The 23,874-nt window shown below is 50.1% G+C and overlaps 1 protein-coding gene and 1 non-coding gene across 6 annotated transcripts in view; one reads left to right on the forward strand and one right to left on the reverse strand.

The window, feature by feature from the left end:
• Positions 1-660: 660 nt before the first annotated feature.
• The window catches only part of OTOG (otogelin), an 86,062-nt gene continuing 62,848 nt past the window's right edge, over positions 661-23,874 (reverse strand). For 3 of the 5 annotated variants that reach the window (XM_074372292.1, XM_074372294.1, XM_074372291.1), the window contains 16 exons: positions 18,639-18,822; positions 16,183-16,403; positions 15,834-15,972; positions 14,799-14,993; positions 14,386-14,598; positions 13,701-13,805; positions 13,402-13,509; positions 12,611-12,712; positions 9,828-9,926; positions 8,830-8,870; positions 7,618-7,693; positions 7,339-7,517; positions 6,461-6,565; positions 6,146-6,265; positions 4,848-4,893; positions 2,389-4,128 (listed from right to left, as the gene is read on the reverse strand). In XM_074372292.1, coding sequence (XP_074228393.1) covers positions 3,740-4,128; positions 4,848-4,893; positions 6,146-6,265; positions 6,461-6,565; positions 7,339-7,517; positions 7,618-7,693; positions 8,830-8,870; positions 9,828-9,926; positions 12,611-12,712; positions 13,402-13,509; positions 13,701-13,805; positions 14,386-14,598; positions 14,799-14,993; positions 15,834-15,972; positions 16,183-16,403; positions 18,639-18,822 — 2,322 coding nt within the window. In that variant the 3' untranslated portion in view covers positions 2,389-3,739. The other 2 variants (XM_045523943.2, XM_074372295.1) reach the window with 2 other exon arrangements.
• Positions 22,067-22,182, forward strand: LOC123619644 (small nucleolar RNA SNORD89). Its single transcript, XR_006728324.1, has one exon. It is a non-coding gene; the product is annotated as a small nucleolar RNA SNORD89 (small nucleolar RNA).

Below are 23,874 nucleotides of genomic sequence, written 5' to 3' on the forward strand. Positions count from 1 at the left end.
TGTTAGCTTCAAAGGGGATTCTCTGCCCCTCCAGGCTGGGTGAAGCTCTTGTACCCAAACATTGACTCGGGCCCTAGGACCCTCCCCCTTTTATGGATTGGTGCTTCCTCAGATCTCCCCTCTCCTGTTCCTCCCCACATGGGACAACCCAGGAAAGCATTCTCCCACTTGCCCCTTAGATGTGCCAACAGTCCTTTAAAGTTGGAGGGTCACTAAGAACCAGATCCCTGGATTCTCCCTAACCTGAGCACAGTGGCTGCAAAGCTTACTGAACCCTATGAGAGAACAACAGGGAAATAAATAGAGACATGTTGAAATGCCAACATGAAACCTACCCTCGGGGCCTGTCCCATTCACATCCTATGTGAAAGGCATCGATCTGTCCCTGGGCCCACAGAGCTGTGACACTTCTCAGGCTCCTCACCTGGGTGCCAGCTTTCCAGCTCCCGAGGTCCTCTTCCTTCTTCCCACCCCCTCCCTTAGGAGCCAGCCTCCTATCAGTTCAGTTCCAAGCAGCAGACCCCCACGGAGGACCTGCTTTGAACGGGGCACAGTGCTGGGCACGGGTGGGGCAGAAGTCAGGGCTTCCAGGGCCATAAAATAGGGCTTGCTCTTCACAGCTGAAACTCCTTCAAATTCAAAGCAAACCTGACACCCTCAGAGATGCTCAGAGGCCTGATGACTTCCTGTGGTTTATTGGACATAGAAACAGAATACAGATACAGGAACAGAGAGAACAGGTGGGGGCCATGGGGGCCCAAGGCCCCAGCCCCAACCCTCGGGGCACTAGGCAGCCACCCCTCCAGACGTATGTGCTGGGGTGTAAACAACCTCATGTTCACGCCCTCTGGACTCAGCAGCACAAAGGCATGTGGGGCAAGGACCCTAGTCTGGCTTTAGGAAGGACACTCTGGTTCAGAGACAAGGCCCTGACAATTGCTCAGAGAAGGCCTGCACATGCACAGGGCCTGCATTTCCCACTGATAGTTGCTCTCCTGCTGAAAAGTCCCCTGAAGCAGACAGCCAGGAGCTGGCTGAGCCACAAAACTCATACTCAGGCCCCTCCAGTGACTAACTCTGCTATGTTCTTGGAGAAAAGGCACATTGTAAAGCCAGGGGCTGCCCTTGCAGGCTGAAGGAATCATTAAACAAGCCAGGCCGTCAGAGGGGCGGGCTGTCCACCAACATGGGGATGAGTTGTGCTGGACCTTCACGGAAGAGGTCACTCCCTCCCTCCACCACCTCATAAGAGCCAGCCCACCTGCCAGGAAGGCCGGCTTTGGGGGCGGGGATGGATATGGAGCAGGTATGGCCCCACTCTTCTAAATCTTTTCCTGAACAACAAGGTCAAAAACAAGATACCACGGCACCCCTCTTAGGGCTGCAGGGGACCTGAAGGTCACTGAGCCCACCCCCCAGTCTCCAGGCCTGACCTCACATCGGTGAGAGCACCTGGCCCTGGAAACCCACCCCCTTTGCTTCTGGGAGGTCCTCCTGGGCAGCGATATGCAGACCTGGGTGTTGCAATTAAAACCCCCTCTCCTTCTACTGTGTCTCTGGTTCTCCCGTGGTCAAAAGGGCCAAGAAAGAGAATGGGCCACCCTTTCCAGACCCTCCGCTGTGTCTTGGGTCCAGCCCTGGTCCTGGCTTCTCAGGAAAGCTCTCACCCTCTCCACCAAAGCACTGCAGCCAGAGTCACAGATGTGCAGGGGCTACCGCCCCTCATCTAGGGCCCATTTCAGACCCCAAGCCAGGAACAGAGTTGAGTTCCCTGAGCCCCAAACTGTGGCACCTTCCAATGTGTGGAGGACAGGGAGCCCACAGAGGGAGCCAGGAGGGGCTGGAGTGGCTTATTCTGGTCACTCTCTGTGCCTCTGACTGCCATTCCATGCTTAGCACGTACCACCTCTTCCCACCTTTAGTGCCCCCGGCCCATCCTACACTGGGTCAGCTGGAAGCGGAGAGTGGTCCAGCCAGCCCTAGCCCGCCGGGCTCAGGACCACTGGCAGGCACAATCGGTGGGCTCCTGCACTATGTAGGGCACCCAGGTGGCATTGGTGGCACAGAAGAGCTGCACGGAGCGCCGCTGCAGGCCCACCTCGCGGCAGCACTTACAGAAGCGGGCATAGGTGTTGATGTTGTAGTTGTAGATGCTGGCAGACGGGCACCTCCCATCGCAGGACACAAGGTTCACCTGGAGATGGGCAGGCCAGTGAGGCAGCCGGTGCAGCTTCCATCCCCCCAAACCCCTCATCCCCATTGTTGGCTGCGCCCCACCCCTACTGCTTTGGGAGCCACGCACAGGGGTGTTGCTCCTGCATTCATTCTTGCGGATGGTCATGCGGATCGTCACCTTCTTGCAGGAGCGCCCATCCTCTTTACCTGGGGGGACAGTGTGGATGTGGCAACTGCAGCTGAGAAATGCTCCCGGAGCAGCAGGCTGGGGCAGACTGGGACAGTTAGTGTCATGCTGGAGGGTCCCTCCACCAGCGTTAGTGCGCAGGCATTAGAGCCCCTCCCCATCAAAGGAAAAGCCTTTTAACTCAGTGCTCAGGAAGGAGGTGGAGGCGGGAAGGCAGGGGAGATGGGTGAGACAGAGAAGGGTGCCAGGGTGGCCTGGGGGCTCTGGGCTAAGGAAGAGGAGGATTTGGTGACAAGGCTAGCTGCCTCCCCGCCACTTGTCTCTAATCCACTGGCAATGCTGGATGTGTCCTCACCCCTCTCTGAGCTACAGCTTTTAAGAGGGTTCAAACATTAAGATTCTGCAATTTCCTGAGTGAATGGAAACCCCTGTCCCTAGCACAATGCTTGCACACAGCAGGATCACTCGGTTTCCATACCTATCAAACAGGACAGGGCCAGCGAGTCACCTGATTCACACAGCTATTACAGGGGTGGAAATTGATATGCAGTTTCCTCCCCCTGGACCACCACTCCCACAGACAACCAATTGTATGGCTCATTCATGCCCTCACCTGCTCAGTATTTCCTCACCAAGGTCTTTCCTGATCCCCTTCCTGAAACTGCAACTTCCTCCCTCCACCCAGCCCTGCTCCCTGACCCCTCCTCCCTTATTTCTGTCCAGGGCACTGTCACCATCCTACGAGAGACACACTTGTAATGATGCTGTGGACACGTGAGCTCTAGGGCCTTCTTTTGCACACGCTCCTCCCGCAATTTGCTGAGTTCTCTCATTCTAAATAAATCTTCACTTTCATATCTCAATATGGATCTGTAAGTCTGTGTTCTTTTTCTTAATGGACACAATTAAGGAGGCAGGCGGGCAAATGTCCTAAGGCTGACTGGAATGTGCACGTACACGCCGTTGGGGCTGCAGGGGCCAGGGGCCCAGTGTGAGGACAGATGCACAGAGCTCTCACTCAGACTCAGTCAGGGAGCCCGTGGGCCTAAAGCCCACCCAGGAGGCACCTCTAATTGCATAAGGTTTCATCCCCCTTAAAACCAGATGCATACATCTTATTGTAATTTTACTTGCTATTCTGTCTCTCCTGCTAAAACATCAGCTCCATGAGGCTGTGTCATTTATGTTGTATCTACAGTGCCTCTAACAGGGCCTGGTGTACTGGTGCTAAATCAATATTTGCTGGATGCACAGACTTCCTCTGTGACCCCAGAGGGTCTGCAGAAAATGGGGTGGAATCTTCTCTTCTGGCCGCTGGGCCCTAGCACAGTAGGGTTCCTATCATACCAGCTAGAGGACTCCTGGCCAGAGGTAAGTTCACTTTTCCCCCCTCTCTGCACCCAGGAGGCAGGAGAACCAAGGGCTTCCTAGCCATGGCCTCAGGGCATGGTGGGCACTGGGCACCAGGAGAGCAGGCACTGCTGAAGCATATTCCCATGCAAGCCCAAGGGTGCAGCTTGCTACCCAGCGTGCATGCGGGCCGAATGGCCTTAGCCAAAGGCAGGAAGCAGGGGCACCATCCTCCCCTCCCTGTCCCCAGAGCTTAGGGCCACCTAGCAGAAGGGACACTGTTGGAAACAGCAACGCGACTGCACGCCTCCAGTCCTGTGGGCTTCTGAGAGGAGTACCTGGGTGGCAGTGGACACTAACCCGTGGAGGAGAGGCGGGGCTAACAGGGACCTTGGGAAACAGGGTCCCTGAGGAACCTGGGGAAAGGGATATGGGTTGCAGGTCACAGGGAGTACCTAGAACATTGAGGAAACATGAGTTGTGGGTCAGAGATCAGCCAATGAGGCACTGAACCCAGCTTCCTTGGAATATGTGATGTGGACATAAAAGCAAATTCTACATCCTCCCCCAAGAAAGGGTCTGAGGGCCCTGGGAGAGGGGAGGCTTGCAAGCAAAGGTCCTAAGGCTGACTGGGACGTGTGTGCACATGCAGTTGGGGCTGCAGGATCCAGGGGCCTGGGGTAAGGACAAATGCACAGAGCTCTCACTCAGACTCAATCAGGGACCCCGTGGGCCTGAAGCCCACCCAGGAGGCACCTCCAAGACAGGGCTCCTGACCACAGGGAGAATTCACAAGGTGGACATCTGGGCTGGGGGTCTTGGTGGGGCAGGAGGAAGAAGAGTGGCTGGTGAGTTACTGACTCCTGAATCTAATATCCCAATGTCCCCCATCTCCCACAAGAAGCAAGAGGCCTTTTGCTGGGACAGGGACAGGGACACAAGCATGGCCCCTGGCCACCTGCATATCTGTGTCAGTGCCATGAGCCCCATGGTGATGGTGTCCCTTCATCGACTCACCCCTGAAGAGCCAAGACCAGAGGTGCCAGGCCAGGAATCTGGCCCTCTGATCTCCAACATGACACCCCGTCCCCCCACCAGAGCCCCTCATTGCTGGGCCTCCATCATGCTCACTCACATGTCCTGCAGCATCCTTCCAAGGAAGGTACCACCGAGCCCCCAACCTAGAGAGAAAGGAGGGGAGATGCGTGGGAGACCCCGTCCTAGGCCAGGAGCCAAGATCTCAGCAAGAGGCAAAAACATTGCAAGAGTATTGACTACTTTCCTCCCATGATGTTCCAGGGAAGGAGTTCCAGGGCCTGTTGTCCAACAGCCCCTGGCCAGAGGGAGAAGGGGCCCCCAGGCTGGCCATGGAGAGCCACAGGGGCTAACCTGACTGGTTGGGACACTGGCACTAAGGCTGCTGCCACCCCCAGTGAGGCTGGAGGCTGGGTTAAGATGGTGCAGGGCCTCCTGTCTTCCCTGTGGCCTCTGTCCTTATGCACCCCTGCACTGTCTCCCTTAGTGTTTCCCACAGTGAGGGCCAGGGAGAGGAGAGGTAAGGGGCTGACCCACTTGGGTCAGTGGCCTGGGCTCTATCTCAGCCCTGCATAAGCCGTCTCTTTCCTCTGGGCTTAGTTGTCCCATCTCTAAAATGGGGGCAATTATTCCTGCTAGACCTCCTCCTCTTTTGTGAAATGGGTAAAACAATGATGTGACAGTTCTTTGTAAATAAGTGTGTGTGTGTGGCAGGGGGGAGGGTCTCAGTATATGCGTGTGATTCTGTGGGCACATACATGTATATACATGTGTGATTCTGCATGTATGTATGTGACAGAGAATGATTGGATATATGCAGTTGTTTTCTAGGTAAAGCCAGAGATCTTTAAATGCCCAATATTAATGTCACGTACTTTAATAATTCAACAACATCCTCAAGCCCTCCAGGAAATCCCTTTCCTTGAGGTGTACCCATAGCGACAGCTGTCCATGCTAGTGCTGGACACCCGTTAGCCCATCAGTCCCGCAAGACTGAACCATGAGCCCACAGGATGTGTGTGTGTGTGTGTGCGCCTCAGTGTGTGACAGTGCATGGTGTGTGCACTGGCATGCTGAAGTGCTGACGTCTCTGCGGAGTGAGTGACTGCCCATGTTGGTATGTATGCGAGTGTGCCTAGAACATGTACAGTGTATGTTTGCATACATCTGGGTGTGGCTGTGTGATGCGTGTGGATGTGAGGTGTGATGTGGTCAGAGCAAAGATATATGGTGGGATGTGGAGTTGGGGTGTGACAGGGCAGGTACAGACTGCAGGGAACCCCTCCTTCCACACAACCCCCACTACAAGACACCCCTGCCCCTACCCACTGTCCCCACTAAGACAGCTGATGCTCCTGCCCTCAGGTCGTGCTGTGGGGGGAGGAGGCCAGCACTGACCTTGGCACACTCAGTCTCATTGAGCGGTGGGCAGCTGATGGGTGAGCGGACGAGCACGGCGCCCAGGGGAGTGCTGCTGCAGTGATGGCGGGTGCAGTCTGCGATCCAGGATGCCCCGGGCTGGAGGGCACAGAGGTGGGCAATGGGGACTCGTGGCCAGATGGCCTGAGTGCACCCAAAGGGCACAGCTCCAAAGACAGGTGCAGGTCAGAACCTGGAACTGCTCAGGACCATAATTGTTTCCAGTCCAGGGCCCTAGTCGTAGTGTCCCCTCCTGGGACACCTCCCCAGATGCATGGTTGAGGGGCTGCATACCAGGAACAGGGAGGTGGTGCCGTTCGGGAAAGTGAAGAGGCAGGACACATTTCTACAAGAGCCGCAGCAGGCTGCCAGGTCCCGCGGGTGCTCATACTCCTGGTTCTGCAGGGCAGGATAGGTTGTGATGAGCCCCAGCCACCTCCCACCTCCACCCTCCTCCTCTCCCACTGTCTGCCTGTCTCTGAGCCCAGCACCCAGAGAAGGGCCCCCTGCAGATGCTCAAAAAGGAAACTGCGGGCATGCTTCTATCAGGCAGGAAGGGCATCCTTCTGTCTATCCTGAGCCTCCATTACAGCAGTCCCTAGACCCAGCCCCAGGGGACAAAGACACAGCATTGCTGGTAAGTAAGGGAGCCAGTTTTAGTTCCAAATAGACCTCAGTTTGAGTTTCTGTTCTTGTGAGAATTTTGACAAATGGCTCGACATCCCAAAAGCTCAGCCTTCTCATCTGAAAAATGGGAATAATTTCAATCCCCTCTACTCAGCTAATACTTATTTAGCCCTAACTAGAAGCCAGTCACTGACCTAGGTACTGCTGAAGCACTCAGCAAATGGCAGCAACACAAACACACAATCTAAGAGGATAAGGAATGTGCTAGGTGTAAAGCAGGTGCTTAATAAATGTGTTTTCTCTGTCAAATGCCCACCCTTGCCAAGCCTTCACTCTAGCTGTTCCCCTCCTGACCCCTCCCAACCCAGTCCCATTCTCAGCACTTTCCACACGGATCTCTGAGGTCCCCCGATGCCCATTTTCTGGACTTGTCCAGGGAGCTTGGATGAGCTTCAAGGGCCCCTCTGATTCCCAGAGCACGGAAGGTCTGCAGGCCAGCCCTCCTGGCTCCACCCACCTCCCCATCCCTCACTGCTGCCCCCTACCGCCTCGCAGTGGACATCACACAGCACGGAGGTGGTGTTGATCTGGTAGAAGCCGGTAAGAGGGTCGAGCACATCCGTGCAGCGGGAGGTGTGGCACACGCCGTCTGCCGAGAGCTCCACCACCGTCTGACCTGGCTGCATCACCCCCAGCTCGCGGCTCAGACACACGGGAGCCTTCACTGGATGGGCGTGCAGGGTGGCAGCAGTCACTGAGAGCTCACACACACCCCCGCTCCGGCTTGGCTGGCTCCACCCCGCCGGCTCCCTCTCCCCACTCACCGCACTCGTATTTGGCGCAGCCACACACGTTCTCCACGCTGTGCATGAACACCTCGTCCAGCTGGGACTTCTCCCACTGAGTGGGCAGAGGCCGTCAGCATCCCCGGGTGGGGAGACCCAACCCCACCCTCGGGAGTAGCTTGCCCCCTGGCTGAGCCACCTGGGCTCTTCTCTCTGTCGGTGGTCTCCTTGCAGCGGGCGGGGAGGGGGCTGGCAAGTCTGTTAGCCAGGGGGACCCTTGGCGCCCCGTTAGCGCAGTCACCCTCCCAAAAGGGAGAAATGCCCAGTGTGGGTCCGGAGCCTCCCCGCTGGGGAGCACTCCCCCGTGCCCTCTCGGACCTCAAGCCTATCCTGTCATTGTGAGCATCCACTGGCCACATAAACAAGGGACCCCTGCATGGCTGCTGGCCCAGAGCCCTGCTTGGCTCAGAACTTCCCTTCCTTCTCCACCAGTTAAAAGGAGAAAAGGATGGGATGGGGGGCAAAATGAGAGGAAATGTGTGCTCAGAGAAGGGAATACTTATAATCCAGAAAATTACACAAAAAACATAACTTCACACTTCTTAACGTATTTTACTTCCCTCAGGGGCCATGCAACCTGGTGGTTAAGGGCATGTTCTCTGGAGTCAGATTTCCTGGGTTCCAATTCTGGCTCTGTGATTTACTAGCTACATAACCTTAACCTTAGTTTCCTTATTTGTATAATTGAGGTAATCATAAAATGAATCTCGTTGGGTTGTCATGAGAATATGAAAATATACATAAAAGGCCTAAGAAAGTTCCTGGCATGTAGTTAGAGCTCAATAAACATTTCCTACTGTCACGAGTATCATCCTCCTCCTCCTCCTTACTATCCTCACCATCCCAACCATCAGCGTTATATTGTCACCATCATCATCATTCTCACCATCCCCACCATCATCCCCACCATCATCTCCAGCATCTTCACCACCACCATCAACATCAACATCATCATCATCATCATCATCTTCATAGTACTTAATCCTCACCAAAATTCTGAAGTGAGATCAGGCCCACTTTTACAGGTGAGGGCACTGTACCCAGAAAGCAAAGCTAGGGACAAGAATGCTGACTCACAGTTCAAGGCTCCTTGCACTAGATTAAAGGAGTAGGGTCTCCAGAAGAAGAGAAGGAGAGGAAAGAAAAGGGGGAGGCAGACCAGGGGAGTGGGGAGGGGCAGGGTCTTCATACCAGATGGCACCGGGGCACCGGGATTGTGTCGCAGTCACACTCTGAAAAACAGGAGGGACCAGGACCCACCTCACCAGAGATGTTCAGGTGGGATTCTCCTGGGCCTCCCAGGCTCCTCACTGCAGGTGCAGCCCCTCCTCTACCTTCCCTGTACCCGACATGGGGGCTGCACTCCCTGGTTGGGCAGAAGTGACGGGTCCTCATGCCAAGGTCCACATGGAATGTTCAGGGAGGAAAAACAGGTACCTGGATAAATCCCAGGTTCCCTTTGGTCATCTGGGCTTCATCCCTCCCAGTGCTCTGGAGCCCATTCTAGAACATGTATAGGGGTCTCTCCAGAACGAACATGGCAAGGGTGGAATTTCTGACTATCTGCATTTCCCAAATATATGTTCAGCAAGCTGAGCTCTGCTCTGAGCCTTCGCCCATGAGCAGGTCTGGTTCTAAGCTGCTAGGGAGCCAACTGTGGAGGCACCACTGACTAACTTAAGGGCTACACCAGCTCCAGCTTCAGGAGGAGGAGAACTCAAGGTCAGAGTGGCTGTGAAACACACTTCTGAGTCACCCACTCATGCAGCAAATGGTTTTAAGCACTTATATTCCAAGATTTTTCTATGCTCTGGGGACAAAGCAATGGATAAAACAGATTTCAATTCCTGCCCTTGTGAAGTTTACATTCTAGTGAGGCCTAGAAAAAAGCAAGTAAAATATCCAGGTACAAAATGGTTTCCCAATTCTTTCTTGAAAAATGCTTTTATATAAAGCTCATGAGTGTTCATTACAGATCACTGACATTCCCGCCTGCTTCCCAAAAGGATTTGAGCTGAATTTAAACAAAATCATGTTTACTATCAGACGGTTGCAATGAAGACTTTTTAAAGGTCATTTTGGCAGCTTCCTTCTGGCGACACTGGAGGCATGAAATCTGAGCCAAGTGGACAGTGGTGGGCCGGCTCCTCCCTCCCCACAGGGGCCTCCACCTTTGGGGAGGGACTTACCACAGGACTTGTAGGGGCAGCAGCGGTCTGGGCTCCACACCTCCACCAGAGCGGTGCCCAGGCCACAATGCACTTGGGGGCAGCGGAAGCTCTCACACACTGCGAGGGAGGGGAGGCAGGGGACATGTCAGCCGCAGACACCTTGGAGCGTGAATCCTCAGAAACGCAACACTGGCGAAGGAGGGGGTACCTCCCAGCTCCTCCCAAGGTCCCTCCTACAATGTCCTCAGACACCCTCTGGAGTCCAGGGGAGAAGTCTGGGCTCCTGAAGTCTCCCCACAGAACTACATCAGGAGGCTCTAGTCCTGCTCTGGGAGGCATTAGCTACATGACAATGTCAGAACCTTAAGTGCACATACCTGGGCCTCCCTCCCTTAGGTTCTGTGTCACCCCAGAGGTCATGGTCAGAGGCGAGCCAGTGACCAGCGTAAGCACCACTGATGGGACTGTTTCCCTCTAGAGGAAAACATACGACTCCCCAAGCTGTGAAGCTGCCATCTCCCAGCAGCTCCCCCCCTCCCCTGAGCCTGCTCCGCTTCAGCCTGCAGGGCTTGCCCTCCCTGCTTCCTACCCTTCAGCCAGGCCCCTCCTAGTTTAGGATCCCTCGGCCATTCTCATTTATTGAAAGGCCCAGGCAAGGGGTGAGGCAACCCCTATGCTCAACGTTTTGGCGGGGAGGGGAGGTGCGAGGGCCAGCATTGAAGGTGAAAGACTATAGGGACTTACTTAAGTTACTAAAAAAATGATTGGCAGAGGCAAGAATTATCATCTGGTGTTTCAAAAACTTCAGAAGGGGAAGGGGAGAAGGACATTTGTTTAAGTCCAACTAATGGGTTACTTTGTGGTTGAAAGAGAAAATTTGCAAATGTAAGCTGGACGGACCTAACAGCCGCCACCCTAACCCAGGGCCAATGTTAACCTCACTTACAGCAGCTAAACCACAGAGTGTGTCTCCTGATGGGATATCCTATGGAGCTCAAGTTCTGTGTGGTCAAAGAGTTTTAGCCTGAATCCACCAAGCCTTGGCTCTAACTTCCACTTTACAGGAAACACAGTGGAGAGAGGAGCAAGGTAAACAGTTCCAAGAGGAAGCAACCAGGTAAATCCAGAAGGGGGGACTTTCTGCAGGACCATGGCCCAAACTCTACAATTCAGCAAACTACAAAGAAAGGACAGGTGCTAGATTAAAAGGTATCCAAGAGTGTGGGTCTGGAGTGGATCCTGGATTGGACAGACCAGGAGAATCATGGACTGGGTCTGATATGACGTGACAATGCATTAACATGAAAGGTAAAGACCATTAACTGAAAATACCTGGCTGAAAAGGAGCACGTACACCTCACTGTGGTAAAACACACTTATTATAAAGTCATGGAGAACATCTAGATGGGTATGTACTAAACTGGGGGCATCAACAATGGAATACCTAGGAGGTAGGAAAAGAGTGTTTTCATTTCCTTGTATTTACTTGGATTCCGTACTTTCTACAAGGCTTATACAGTGCTTTTGTAAGAAAAGAAGACTGGGACAAGGTAACAATATCAACGGCCTCTGTTTAATGAGCACCTACTGTATGCCAAGTACTGTTCTATTAAGGCACTACGTATACAGCACACACTTCACATACATATATTATCTCTAACCTTCACAAAAGCTCCGCAAGGCACATACTCTTACCACTATTTTAAAAATAAGGGAAACTTGGCTCAGAGAGTTCGTACGTCACCCCAGGCCACACACCTAGTAAATAAATGGCAGAACTGGGACTCAAAACTATGACTGTCTTTGTATGCCTGTACTCACTCCCCATTACCAGGGTACCACCTGAGAAACGCAGAGGGAGGCTGAGGAGGAGATGAGGAGAGAAGCAGAAGAGGAGGGAGATGAGTAAGGATGCTGACCCTCTGTTTGGATCAGTTATGTCAACGCTTTGTGACAAGTGGCCTCTGGGCCCCAGGTGGAGCTGATGGGTCAGGTACGGCCAGGCCGATGGGGAACTCACTGCCAGAGCTGACATTGTTTTGAAGTTGGCTTTTGACTTTGAAGCAGTCAGGGTTGCCCTTGGGGTGTCCCGGGGGAGGCCCCTTGCCTGCACTGCCTGTGCCATTGTGGTCCACCTTCTCTGTTGCCTACCATCGGTGTGCAAAGCAATTTTTGTAAATTAAGTCATATTTAAATTTAACCATTTTGTTAATTTTCATCCATTAGGTTTGCCTGAAGTCCATGATGCTGACTGTACCATGCTTATTAGGTACCATTAATGCACTGTGTACGCAGCATACACTGTGTTAAGGTACACGTACATACAGGTACTGTGTCCTATAAAAATATCAGAAAGGGCCCGCTTTTATTTGTAATTGCAAAGGGAAAGAGATTTAGAGGCTTCAAAACACAGCCTTGTGCAGGTACAGTGGTAACAGTGGCAAAAGGGACCCTGAGGCAGGGGCCTGGGGTCAGTCAGAGAATTAGGTCTGTGGATCAATGCCAGGATGGTTTTGGAGTGGTCTAAGCATTTGTCCCTCAACACAGGCCTCCCCTGACCTTTGGGGGCCTCCATGGAGAGGGCAGGGAGCCTCCTCAGGAAGCCTCAGAGCCATCTCTGTGACAGCCCGGACCCCCACTATCCAGCTCCCATGGCCAAGCCCAGCTTCCTCTGATGGGGCCTCCTTCCACGGCTTTGCTGGAGCTCACCACCTGGGGCTCCCTGTTGGTCCCAGGTGAGGACTCTGTGAAGGTCCTGGGAGTCCCTTCTGGCCCTGGCCCCCACATCCGGCAGGACTCACCACACTGGTACAGAGGGCAGCAGAGCTCTGTAGTGTTCCTGACCACAGTGAGCGCCTCCCCCTCCTGGCACTCGGGGATGGGATCTGGACAGTCACCACAGGCTGAGGGGAGAAACAGGCCACTGCTGTCACAGGCAGTCCCTCTCCTCCCCTCCTGAGGAGCCTGGCACAGAGCAGGTTGCTGGCAGAGGCACCTAAACCCCAAGTGTGACAGGAGCCAGACGAGCATTACCAAACCAAACCTGTGTCCCCTGGCCTGTGTGCAGTGAAGCCAATCTACTGACACCAGGTTGCGGTGAAGGGAAGCGCAGTGTTAACTGCAGGCGCCCAGCAAGGAGTTCAGGTCTCTTGAGCATTAGCCGCCTGCTTTCCTTGCTTGGCACCTGCAATAAACGCTGTGTTTCCCCTCACCACAATCCGGATGTGTAGACTGGCTTTACTGCACGCAGCCGAGTGGACCCAAGTTTGGTTCGGTAACAACAGCAGTTTCCATAGTCTCCTGTGGCCCGTCCTGGAGTCAGAGCCTGAAAGTGCTTCCTCACACCCGTCGGATGCCTCGCACTGAACAAGCGCGCATTCCGTCGTGCTCATAATCTGCACAGTAAAGCAGCGATTGGGTTCCTCTTCCTCTTACACTTCCTTCTGGACAGAGATCTCACCCTTCTCCCTGGGCCCACCCCACCCAAAGATCCCCACCCCTTCCCTCCAGCCACCCAGGGAAGCAGGCGTGGCGGAGGGAGGTGGCTGCAGGCCAGGTGTGCGTGCTGGCATCTGCCCACACGTCCACGCACCACAGAAGTAGGAGGTGCAACACGAATCCCCAAGGCGGCCTGCGATCAGGATCTGGTCCTGGCGGCAGCTGGGGACCAGTTCTGCCTCACATAGGTCTGGGTCACACTCTGGGGAGAAGACAGAATTTAGGCACTGGGGGCAGACCCTGCCTGGCCATACCCAGGCACCCACCCTAGCTCTGCGTTCATCTCCAGCCAGAGCCCAGGCCCCAGAGCTGTCCTTGATCCCCCATCCCAGCTGCAGGGCATCCCCGCCCCCAGGTGGTAGATGTCCCACTCCCCAGCCCGGGACCTCTCACCACAGCTGTAGCTGGGGCAGCAGGAGTCCTCCTGGAAGTGGGTGAGGAGTCGGTGGCCTGGGCTGCAGGTGGGGGTGAGGCCCTCACACAGAGTCTGGTTACACACTGGCCCAGGGGCCACAGGGTCCGTCACCTGGAGGCTGGGACTCCCCCATTCTCCAGCACTGCCCAGCCCCTGGACATCTGGCCCCCGGTACTTCTCCCAGGACCCATGTTCTTGGAAGGGGCCTCTGAGAGTCACATAGAGGTTCCAGGACTGAGCCAGAAGAGCAGTAAGAGTTAACAATCACCGAAATGGCCATGTGCCCTCTGCTGTTCTAGATCACTATCAACTTCTGTAATTTTCACAACCCAGAAGGTGGGTGCTGTTATCAACCTCATGTCATAGCAGAACTGACCAAGGCACGGAGGATGTGAAATGATCTGCCAAGGTCACAAGGCTACAAGGTGGTGGAGGGAGCGTCCACCAGGCTGCCCGGCTCCAGAGCCCGTTCCTTTAAGTCCTACCCCACACTGACTTGTAGGGCGCAACTCCTGCCCTCCAGGTAGGTCCTCCACCCCGCTCCCCACGCACCTCCTCACAAGACACTTTCATTTCCCCAGGCCTTGTCCTATCCATCAAGGTCAAGAGGCATAGCTGGAATCTTTTAACCATCCTACAGTTGAAGTGAAGGATGGGACTTACCACAAACAGCCCCCAGGCAGCAGGGATCCTCTGTTGGCAGGAGCAGGGCCACCTCCCCGAAGCGCAGGCAGCTTTCAGGGCGGGGGCCCGGGCAGCCCAGGTCCACAGGGACAATGGTGTCTGGAGCCTGGCACTGGTGCTGGCAGCAGCCACTGAGGGAACTGTTCCAGGTCTCCCCCAGGGCCCGTGGCACCCCCGTGCTGTCTGTGCAGGCTGCAGTGGGGGCATGGTGGGGTGCAGGGGACTGAGGAGGGAGGGGACACCCAGACTGTCCCAGGCTAGACCTTCCCTGGGAAACTGACCACCCCCAGAGCAGACCTGCAAGGATGCAGTAGGACTCAGCCATGAGCATCAGGAGGGTGAAGGAGACCCTGGGTTGAGGAGGGCCCTGCCCGGGGAGGGGAGGAACTTACCACACTTCTCTTCAGGGATACAGAGCCCAGAATGGCGCCGGTGCAAGATGGTGCCCTCAGCGCAGACGCAGCCCTCGCCCAGCACCTGGCACTGCTCTGGGTCCAGCGGGCCCAACATCCCATCCTGGCATGTCTCGGGGGGCTCACAGGCTGCCACACATGCCTGATATGTGGAGTCGCTGGAGCACAGGAAGGCTGCAGGGGCACAGTGGGCACCAGATTTAGTTCAGACCCAGGCAGGTTGAGGAGGGGCTCACAGCACCACCTGTGCCTCAGCAGAGAGTGCAAGGGGTTTGGTGTCATTGCCTCCTTCCTCTAGATCAGGAGCTCGCAAAGCACAGCCCACAGCCCAAATCCAGCCTGCTGCCTGTTTTTGCAAATAAAGTTTTACTGAAACACAGCCACGCCCATTCATTTACCCATTGTATCTGGCTGCTTTTGTACTGCAAGAGCAGAGCTGAGTAATGGATGTGTTCACATTTATATATCAAACTACTCTAGGCCGGTCCAAGCCTGCCTACCCCATTAGTGCAAACCTAACGGGGGTGGGGAGGAGGTGGCTCTCATGTTCATTCTCAGCGAAGGAGGAGAGAGACCAAAAGAGAAAGACGACCAGAAATTAAGAGAAAGGAACTAATATTTACTGGATTGTAACATGGGATGGGCCTGTGTTGTCTCATGTCATCTTCAAAATCACCCTCAAGGGAGCTGTTATTACTGCCCCCATTTTACAGATGTGGCAAGAAGACTCAGAGAAAGTAAATAATAAACAAAAAATATTTATTTGACATATTAATATAAATTATAATAAAAGTAAATTTGTTAATAATTTGTTAACTTGATAGCATAGGTTTATTTATAAAATATTTATAAATTTATTACTATCAGTAAGTGAATGAATGAATAATTAAACCTGGGAAAGTCTAGACTTGGACTCAGGTCTATGAGCCTTTTTCCTGTTCTGTCAAGGGTGAGGGATGAGAGCAACAGAAGGAGGATGGAGACCCCTGCCCCTGCCCCACCCCTACAACTCACGGCAGTAGTCGGAGCGCCGCCATTCGATGCACACGTGGAACTTGTGGCACATGGCCACGTACACAGTCAGTGCCACGCAGGGCTGCTGCACGTACTTGGTGTCTCGGATCCACAGCTCGCAGAAGGACTCCGGGGGGACCTGGGCCGTGCATCAGACAGTGCTGCCTACCCTGATTCCCCATATTCCAGGGCTCAGCCCCTCCCAGCCCCACCCAGGGGCAACAAGGATCTTCTGCAGGCTCCCAATCTGTCCCAAACTCATCTTCTCTGGGGACCTCGCCCTCTGCAAGTAGATGCTGCCATTCCCAGCCTGGGAGGACCCCCCACGCTGGACCTAGGTGCCACCTACAAAGCGGTGGCAGGCACTGAACGTGCGGTTGGACACCATGCGAAGGCAGGGCGAGCAGTCGGCCGTGGCACAGCTGTCCAGGCGGAAGCGGGTCTGGCCCACTGAGGTCAGGGAGCTGGGCACCTGCCAGCTGTCCAGAAAGGGAGCAGGGTCCTCGGCCTCACCCAACACAGAACCATCCTCCAGGGTGAGGTCATTGGCTGCGTCCCCATCACAGATACCTGAAAGGGACAGAATTGCCCCAGTGACCATGATAATCACCACCACTCCCAGGTCCCTAGCTGTCACACCTAATATTCTTCATACTAATTCTCTGAGGCTGGCATTACTATATCCCCATTTTATAGATAAGACAAATAATGCACAAAGAAGCTAAGAAACCCGCTGTGTAAGAAACTGTCTCTGTTTGTAGGAAATACACACCAAAGTATTAAAGGATAAAGGGACACAATGCCTCAAACATACTTTCAAATGGTTCAGAAAGATATATGTATATAAATTCCATATGCATAGAAAACTGCATGCACGCTCGCGTGTGTGTGTGTGAGTATAAGAGAGAAGCAAACGGGGCAAAATGGGAAATCTAGATAAAAAGTACATGGGAGTTCCTTATACTATTTTTGCAACTTCTAAGTTTAACATTATATCAAAATTAAGTTACTCCAAAAAATCTGCTTTAGCAGAGATTGCTAGCTAATTATAACACCTGTTTCCTCTTCTCCCTCGGCGGCCCACTAGCCTATTTCTCCCAGGTTCTCCTGCAGTTGGTGAGACCATGTGGTGAATCCCAGCCAGCAGAACATCACTGAAGGTGATGGGCACCACTTCCAGGCCGGATCCGTAAAACCTGCCCCACTCTCTTCCCTTATGTGGAGTTGGAGGCTTGTGTTGAGAATGGCAGTGCCACAGGATGGAAGGACACTCCATCTGGGAATTTACGTGTGCAAGGAATAAAATTCCGTTGTGTTAAGGCACCGAGATGAGGTGAGAAGAAGTTTATCTGTTACAGCTTCTAAAATGACCTTAACTTCCAGCTTCATCTCTCACACTCTAGGCTCCACACACTTCCCTGCCCTTGACTTTGCTTATGTGGCTCCTTCTGTCTGAAACACTTTCTCAGAAGTCCTTTCACAGGCGCCACAGGCGCATCCATCCATGACCTTCCCAATTCTGTGTAACAGGTAAAGTTTGCAGGTCTGTCTTGCTGAGTGCGAAGACTCATTTTTCTTCATATTCTCTCTCTCAATATTCCCCTAAGTTGCTTAGCAGGTGCCCGGTATACCAAGTGTTAGTTTGGAATAAATAGAGATAAATTAGCTGACTTCTGCTCTGACATCTCCAGCCACCAATTTTGGGAATATAACATATGATTTAATACAAAATCCTCAGATTTTATCAATAGTCCTACTGGTCAGATTTTTGGTCTTGGCATTGAGTCACTGAAGGCATCCTAAGGAGGAGCTGGCCCACCAGATGCTGGCCACAGCACTCGTCCCCAGGCATAAACAGGAGAAGGAAGAAATGGTGAGAAAGCAATGGGAGAGGAGATGGTGATGTGTGCGTGTGTGTGCATGTGTGTGTGTGTGTAGAGATGTTTGTGTCAGGAAGAATGGAAGCTTCATAAAACAGATTTTGTGTGTTTTGCCTACTGTTCTGTTCCTAGTGACTGGTACATGGTAAATATGTGCTGCACAAGTGAAGGAAGGAACTGGGAGCAGACTCACGTGTTCATGTGCAGAGGGCATTTTGAATACAGGGGTGTGAGTGTGAATGAATAAAATGGGTGCAGATTTATGGATGGAGAGCATACAAGTATGTGTGGTAAGTATTCCAATGTCATCCATCATCATAATCATGATGGAGTGCTCTGTAGGAGCCCACGTCCTTCTGCCCCTGCAAGGAGTAGCAATCCACACTTGGACTCCTCCTCTACCCCTTTTTCTTATCAAAATACATCCAGGCCCTTAGGGCGTGCTCTCTGCAACCATGCAATAGTCTGAAGAGCACTAATTCTGTGTTGTGGCAGCTCTGCTGTGTGACTTTAGGCAAACCACTTAACCTCTCTGAGCCCCCTTTCTACTTTAGATCAATAGCCATCTCTCAGGGCTATTGTGTGGATGACTTGGAATAAGTGAGATCAGAGTGTGGAAGTGCTTTGTGAACTGCCCAGGCATATGGAGACATGGAGGATTATCTGGTATTAGGAAGCTATCAGGGAAGCTGACAGTCAACCTCGGCTAAAGCGACAACTGGCTGAGGCCAGAGCTCTGCGCCATCTCCCTGCTGGTAGCTTCAGGCTCAGTGCACAAGACATCAGGTCTCTGCCTTGGCAGCTCTGCTGGTCCCACCTCTGGCCTGGCACTCTGTCCCAGCTCTCCCTGGTCCAGGGAACCTGTGTCTGAGAGCAGAGGTGGACCCAAGAAGCATCCCCTCCCCTCAGCTGGGTCCCACCTCACCGCACAGGCCACGGCCCTGGGCCTCGCTGGCTTTGCTGGTTTCCAGGATCATGAGTCCTGAGCTGTGGAGCCACTGGATCTGGATGTGTGACGGTGTCCGGATCACATACATGTGGCCTGTGTCCTCAATTCTGAACCCATGCTTGCTCACAGGGGGCCACGCAGGCTGTGAGTCCACAGACACCTTGTAGGGGGAGGGGAAACAATGTGAGCACAGCTTGTCTGTCTGTCCATCCATCCAACCATCCATTTGTCCAACTAACAGTTATTAAGAACCTGCTATGTGGCAGGCTCTGTTTCAGCCACACACAGCCAAGACGGAGTCCAAGATGGCATGGGAAAATTCTCAAAACATTACTACCAGCACAAAGCAATGAAAGAAGAAGTGCAACAATAGAAAGCAGGCGACATCTACATGCCCAAATAAGCACAAATCCCAAGCCCTTCTAATCACTCTCTTCTTTCCTGACTCACATCATTTCTTCTGGGAGATGTTCCCTAAATCCCCAGCTTCTGCACTGGGTTCCCCTTCTCTGGGTCTCCCCATCCCTGTGCTGGTCTTTAAGATAGAATCCATTTGTTCCCTCATCAAGGCTCCCAGGGGACCGTGAGTTTCTTAAGGGCAGAAACTATGTCCCACTCACCTTTGAATGCTCAGCACCTGGACCTGACATAAACTGGGGACTCAGTCAATGTTTGCTAAATCCACAACACTTTAAATTCAAAGCTACAACCCCTGCTACATACAGACCAGGTTAAATTTGTATGTGTTATGGATTATTAGCTTTACTCTGTAGAAATGGGAGATGAAAAGATTAGGATTTTTAAATATTTATAATGACTTTATACCCCCCCCACTCAAGAATCACTGTTTTATTAATCACGTTGCAAAGTATACAGTACATAAACCACTGTGTTGAAGTAGAGGGAGCCCCAGTCCAGCAGTTAGAAAACATTGACCTTGGGAAAGTCTCTGGCTCTCTCACGACCTGAGCCTTCCGAGCTGTGCAGACAGGGCCGTGGGCTCCACAAGCCTGGAGCGCTGTCCCAGGTCTAGGAGTGAATACCCATGTCTGAAGCCCAGGGATCCTCACCTGCGTGCAGAGGACTTCAAGTCCAAGTAAGGATACAGAACAAAAGATTCGAAGTTAATAACCTGGGCTTCAGCTTCTGACCAAGATGGAGTAATCAGTACTAGATATACCTTCTTGCCTCAAACAGTCTAAAAACCTGAGAAAACAGTTTTCAGACATTGAACAGTTGGCAGTACAGGAGAGTGATCACTGAGAAAGGCTCACAAATGAGGTGAGCCTTACAATCGCCCAAGGTTATGGCTCAGAGAAGTTTCCAGGCCACCGTGCAGAAAGGAAGAATTGAGGCAGAGCCTGGTGGGCTCCCTGAGTTTATGAGACAAAAGTTGGGAGTTCACGGAGACCAAGATACCTAGTCAGCAGAGCAGAATACTGAAGAGAAGAGAGCTGGGGAGAGGAAAAGAGAGACGTGGGGAAGGAAGGAGGGAAAAGCTCTATAGAGAGTCCCCATGACACTGTCCTAACCCTGTCCTGAGTTTTCAACTAAATATTGATCAGTGCATGCAGATGAGAAAACTACCTGAGACCAGGGGAAGAACCACCTGAAAGGAGCAGAGAGAAAAATCTCCAGGTCTCACACCTTGCTAGGGATGGTCAGAGCCAACACCAGCTAGAGTGGAAATACCTTATAATACATAGAGCATAGGGCAGGGCATGCAGAAGGCCACTGCTTCAGTAGTGAGCAATCACTACCCAGAACAAAGAATAAGGAATAGAATCATGCTTAGAATAAAGACTAGAATATATTCTAGTAAATAAAACATCTCATTAAATTTAAAAGGATTCAAGTTAGACAAAGAATGTTCCCTGAACACAAAGGAATTAAATTAGAAACCAATAATAGAAAGGTATCTGGAAAATTACCAAATACTTGAAGACTTATTTTTAAAAGCATTTATAAATAACCCATAAATACCAAATAAAAATCAAAAGGGAGATTTAAAAGTATTTTGAATTTAATGAAAATAAAAATACAGCATATCAAAACTTGTAAGATGCAGCTATATCAGCCTTAAAGGAAAAACTGTAGCACTAAAAATGCTTATATTATAAAAGGAAGAAAGGTCTCAAATCAGTTACCTAGGATACCACCTAATAAACTAGAAAAAGAAGAGTAAATTAAACCCAAATTAAGCAGAAGAAAGAAAATAATATAGATAAGAGCAGAAATCAATGGAATAGAAAACATAAAATTAATAGAAAAAACCAGTAAGACCATTCTTTTAGAAAAAAAATTAATTTGGTAAAACTTTAGCCAGAGAAAAAACACAAATTACCAATGTCAGAAATGAGGTAGACTACACAGACACAGGTCCTACAGGCATTAAAAGAATAATAAGATATACGGTGAGTAACTTAATGCCTATACATTTGACAACTTCAATGGAATGGATAAATTCTTTGAAAAATGCAAACTACACAAGCTTACTGAAAAAGGAATAGATAACCAGAATAGCCCTGTATCTTTCAAGGAAATTGAATATGTATTTTAAAAAACCTGCCCCCCAAAAAACTTCAAACCAATATGGTTTCACTGTTGAATTCCACCAAATTTTTAAGAAAGAAAATATTAATATTAATAAATGTATACAAACTCTTCTAGAAAATTAAGGAGAGGAAAATACTTTGCAATTCATTATATGAGGCTAGCATTATTCTGATACCAAAACTAAATCAACACAATAATTTAGATTAATACCTCTGATGGAGATCCAACAACATATAAAAAGAATAACGCATACGGACCAATAAGCCTAATTCCAGAATGCAAGAATGGTACAACATTTGAAAATTCAAGCAATTCATCGTATTAGTAGTCTAAAGAAGTGAAATATTATTCGGTGCTAAAAAGAAATGAGCTATCAAGCCACAGAAAGATGTGGAAGAACCTTTAATGAACATTATCAAGTGAAAGATACCAATCTGAAAAGGCTACATACCATGTATGATTCCAACTATATGACGTCCTGGAAAAGGCAAAACTATGGAGGCAGTAAAAAGATCAGTGGTTGTAGGGGTGAGGGGATGAACAGGCAGAGCACGGAGAATTTTTAGGGCAGTGGAAATACTCTGTATGATTTTATAGTGATGCATATATGTCACCATACATCTGTGTAAACCAACAGAACATACAACACAAGAGTGAACCCTAAGGTAAACCATGGATTTCAGTGATTATGATGTGTCAGTGCAGGTTCAGCACTGGTGACAAGTGCACCATTCTGGTGAGAAGTGCTGGTGACGGGGAAGGCTATGCACTATGGGAGACCTCCGTACCCTCCTCTCAATTTTGTTGTGAATCCTAAACTCCTCTAAAAAGCTGTCTTTAAAAAATAATTTGGGGAAGGATGACAATAAAAGGCCAAATTACAGTGTCTCCATCAGCAGTTCGCTGTCTTTGAGGATGCACAATGGCAAAATCTCCCAAAACAAGCCATTGGTCTGACCTCAGTAACATCAGGATTGAAGCTTCACACGCTGGGGAAGCTTTCCAAACAGGAATGGCCAAGAAAGCCATTCCCACAGAGAGCTCAAATATTTTTAAGAAAAAATCATCGGTGAACCTCAGACAACATTGGGGCTCAAGTGAGCAGTAAATAACTCTCTGCATACTTTACGATACACTTGTTGAATCCATGACTGCTAGAATCATAAAAACAGTAAGAATGGACCTTCAAGAACAGGTGATTTAAAGATTTTAAAGCTAGAAACTGGAACTACAAAATCTGGAGAATTCAAGATTTTTTTTTTTTAATATGACAGTTACATTGAACTCATCTGATTACACTTGGAAGTTGATCCACAGTTACTGAATCCTGGAATTATAGTTTCTTTTACTTAGGTAAACTATTTAACTTCTAAACATGTTTAATAAGGAGCCTTTTGCTGGTGGTGTAAATCTTGACTCAGATTTTTAAAAAATATATATATAAATGTTCTTTAAATGTAACTACTATTCTTTGAAAGCTATTTATTTGAAATAAATTTGAAAATCTTTCCTTTTTCAAGTAAACATCAATACTGTGATCTTGCAAAAAGAAGTCTAAAGAAGAAAAACTGTAAGATTATCTCAATAGATGTGGAAAAAAGTATTTGACAAAATTCAGCATCTGCTCATGGTAATAAGAACTCTCAGCAAAGTACAAATAGAAGGGAAATTTTCTTAACCTGGCAAAGGACAGCTATAAAAAGTCTACAACTAAGTCCATGTTCATAGTCAAAGACTGAATGCCTTCTCTCAAGATCAGATGAAAGACAAGAATGCTGGTTCTCAGTCCCTCTTATCATACATCATATTAGAGGTCCTAGCCAGAGCAATAGGCAAGAAAAATAAATAAAAAGCATACACATTGGAAAGGAAGAAATAAAACTGTCTCTATTTGGAGAAGATATGATTGTCCATGTAGAAAAACAAAAAATGTACAAAAAAATGAATCTCAACCCATACCTCATACCATTTATAAAAATTAACTTAAAGTGCAACATACACGTAATCTGTTTGACACAATACCAAAATCAAGATCCATAAAAGAAGAAATTGATAAATTGTACTCCATCAAAATTAATAACTTTTGCCCTTTGAAAAACACTTGTAGGTGAACAAAAAATATGCCACAGATGGGAGATAATATTTATATCTAATAAAAGGCTTGAATCCAAAATATACAAAGAATTCCCAAAGCTCAACAAAGCAGACAACATAATATTTTAAACATACAAAAGATCTGAACAGACACTTCATCAGAGAGGATATATCATGGGCAATAAACCCATGAAAAGATGCTCAACATTATCAGTAATTAGGGAAATGCAAGTTACACTAGAATGAGACCCTATTACATACCAATATGAATATCTAAAAAACAAAACAAACAACAACAACAACAAAAACCCTGATACTACAAAGTGCTGACAAGTGTATGAAACAACCGGAACTCTCATACACTGCTAGTAAGAATGCTACATGCCCACTTTGGAAGGCAATTTGGCGAGTTACCGTAAAGTTAAACATATCTTTACCATAAACTCAGCAATCTGCTCCTGGTAACTTCATCCATACACAACCTTTTCGTAAATGATGATAGCAGCTTTATCTGTTATTGCCCAAATCTGGAGACAACTCAAATGTCTTTCAATTGGTAAAT

The sequence above is a fragment of the Camelus bactrianus genome, chromosome 10 (assembly GCF_048773025.1).
Source record: "Camelus bactrianus isolate YW-2024 breed Bactrian camel chromosome 10, ASM4877302v1, whole genome shotgun sequence".
NCBI lineage: Eukaryota > Metazoa > Chordata > Mammalia > Artiodactyla > Camelidae > Camelus > Camelus bactrianus.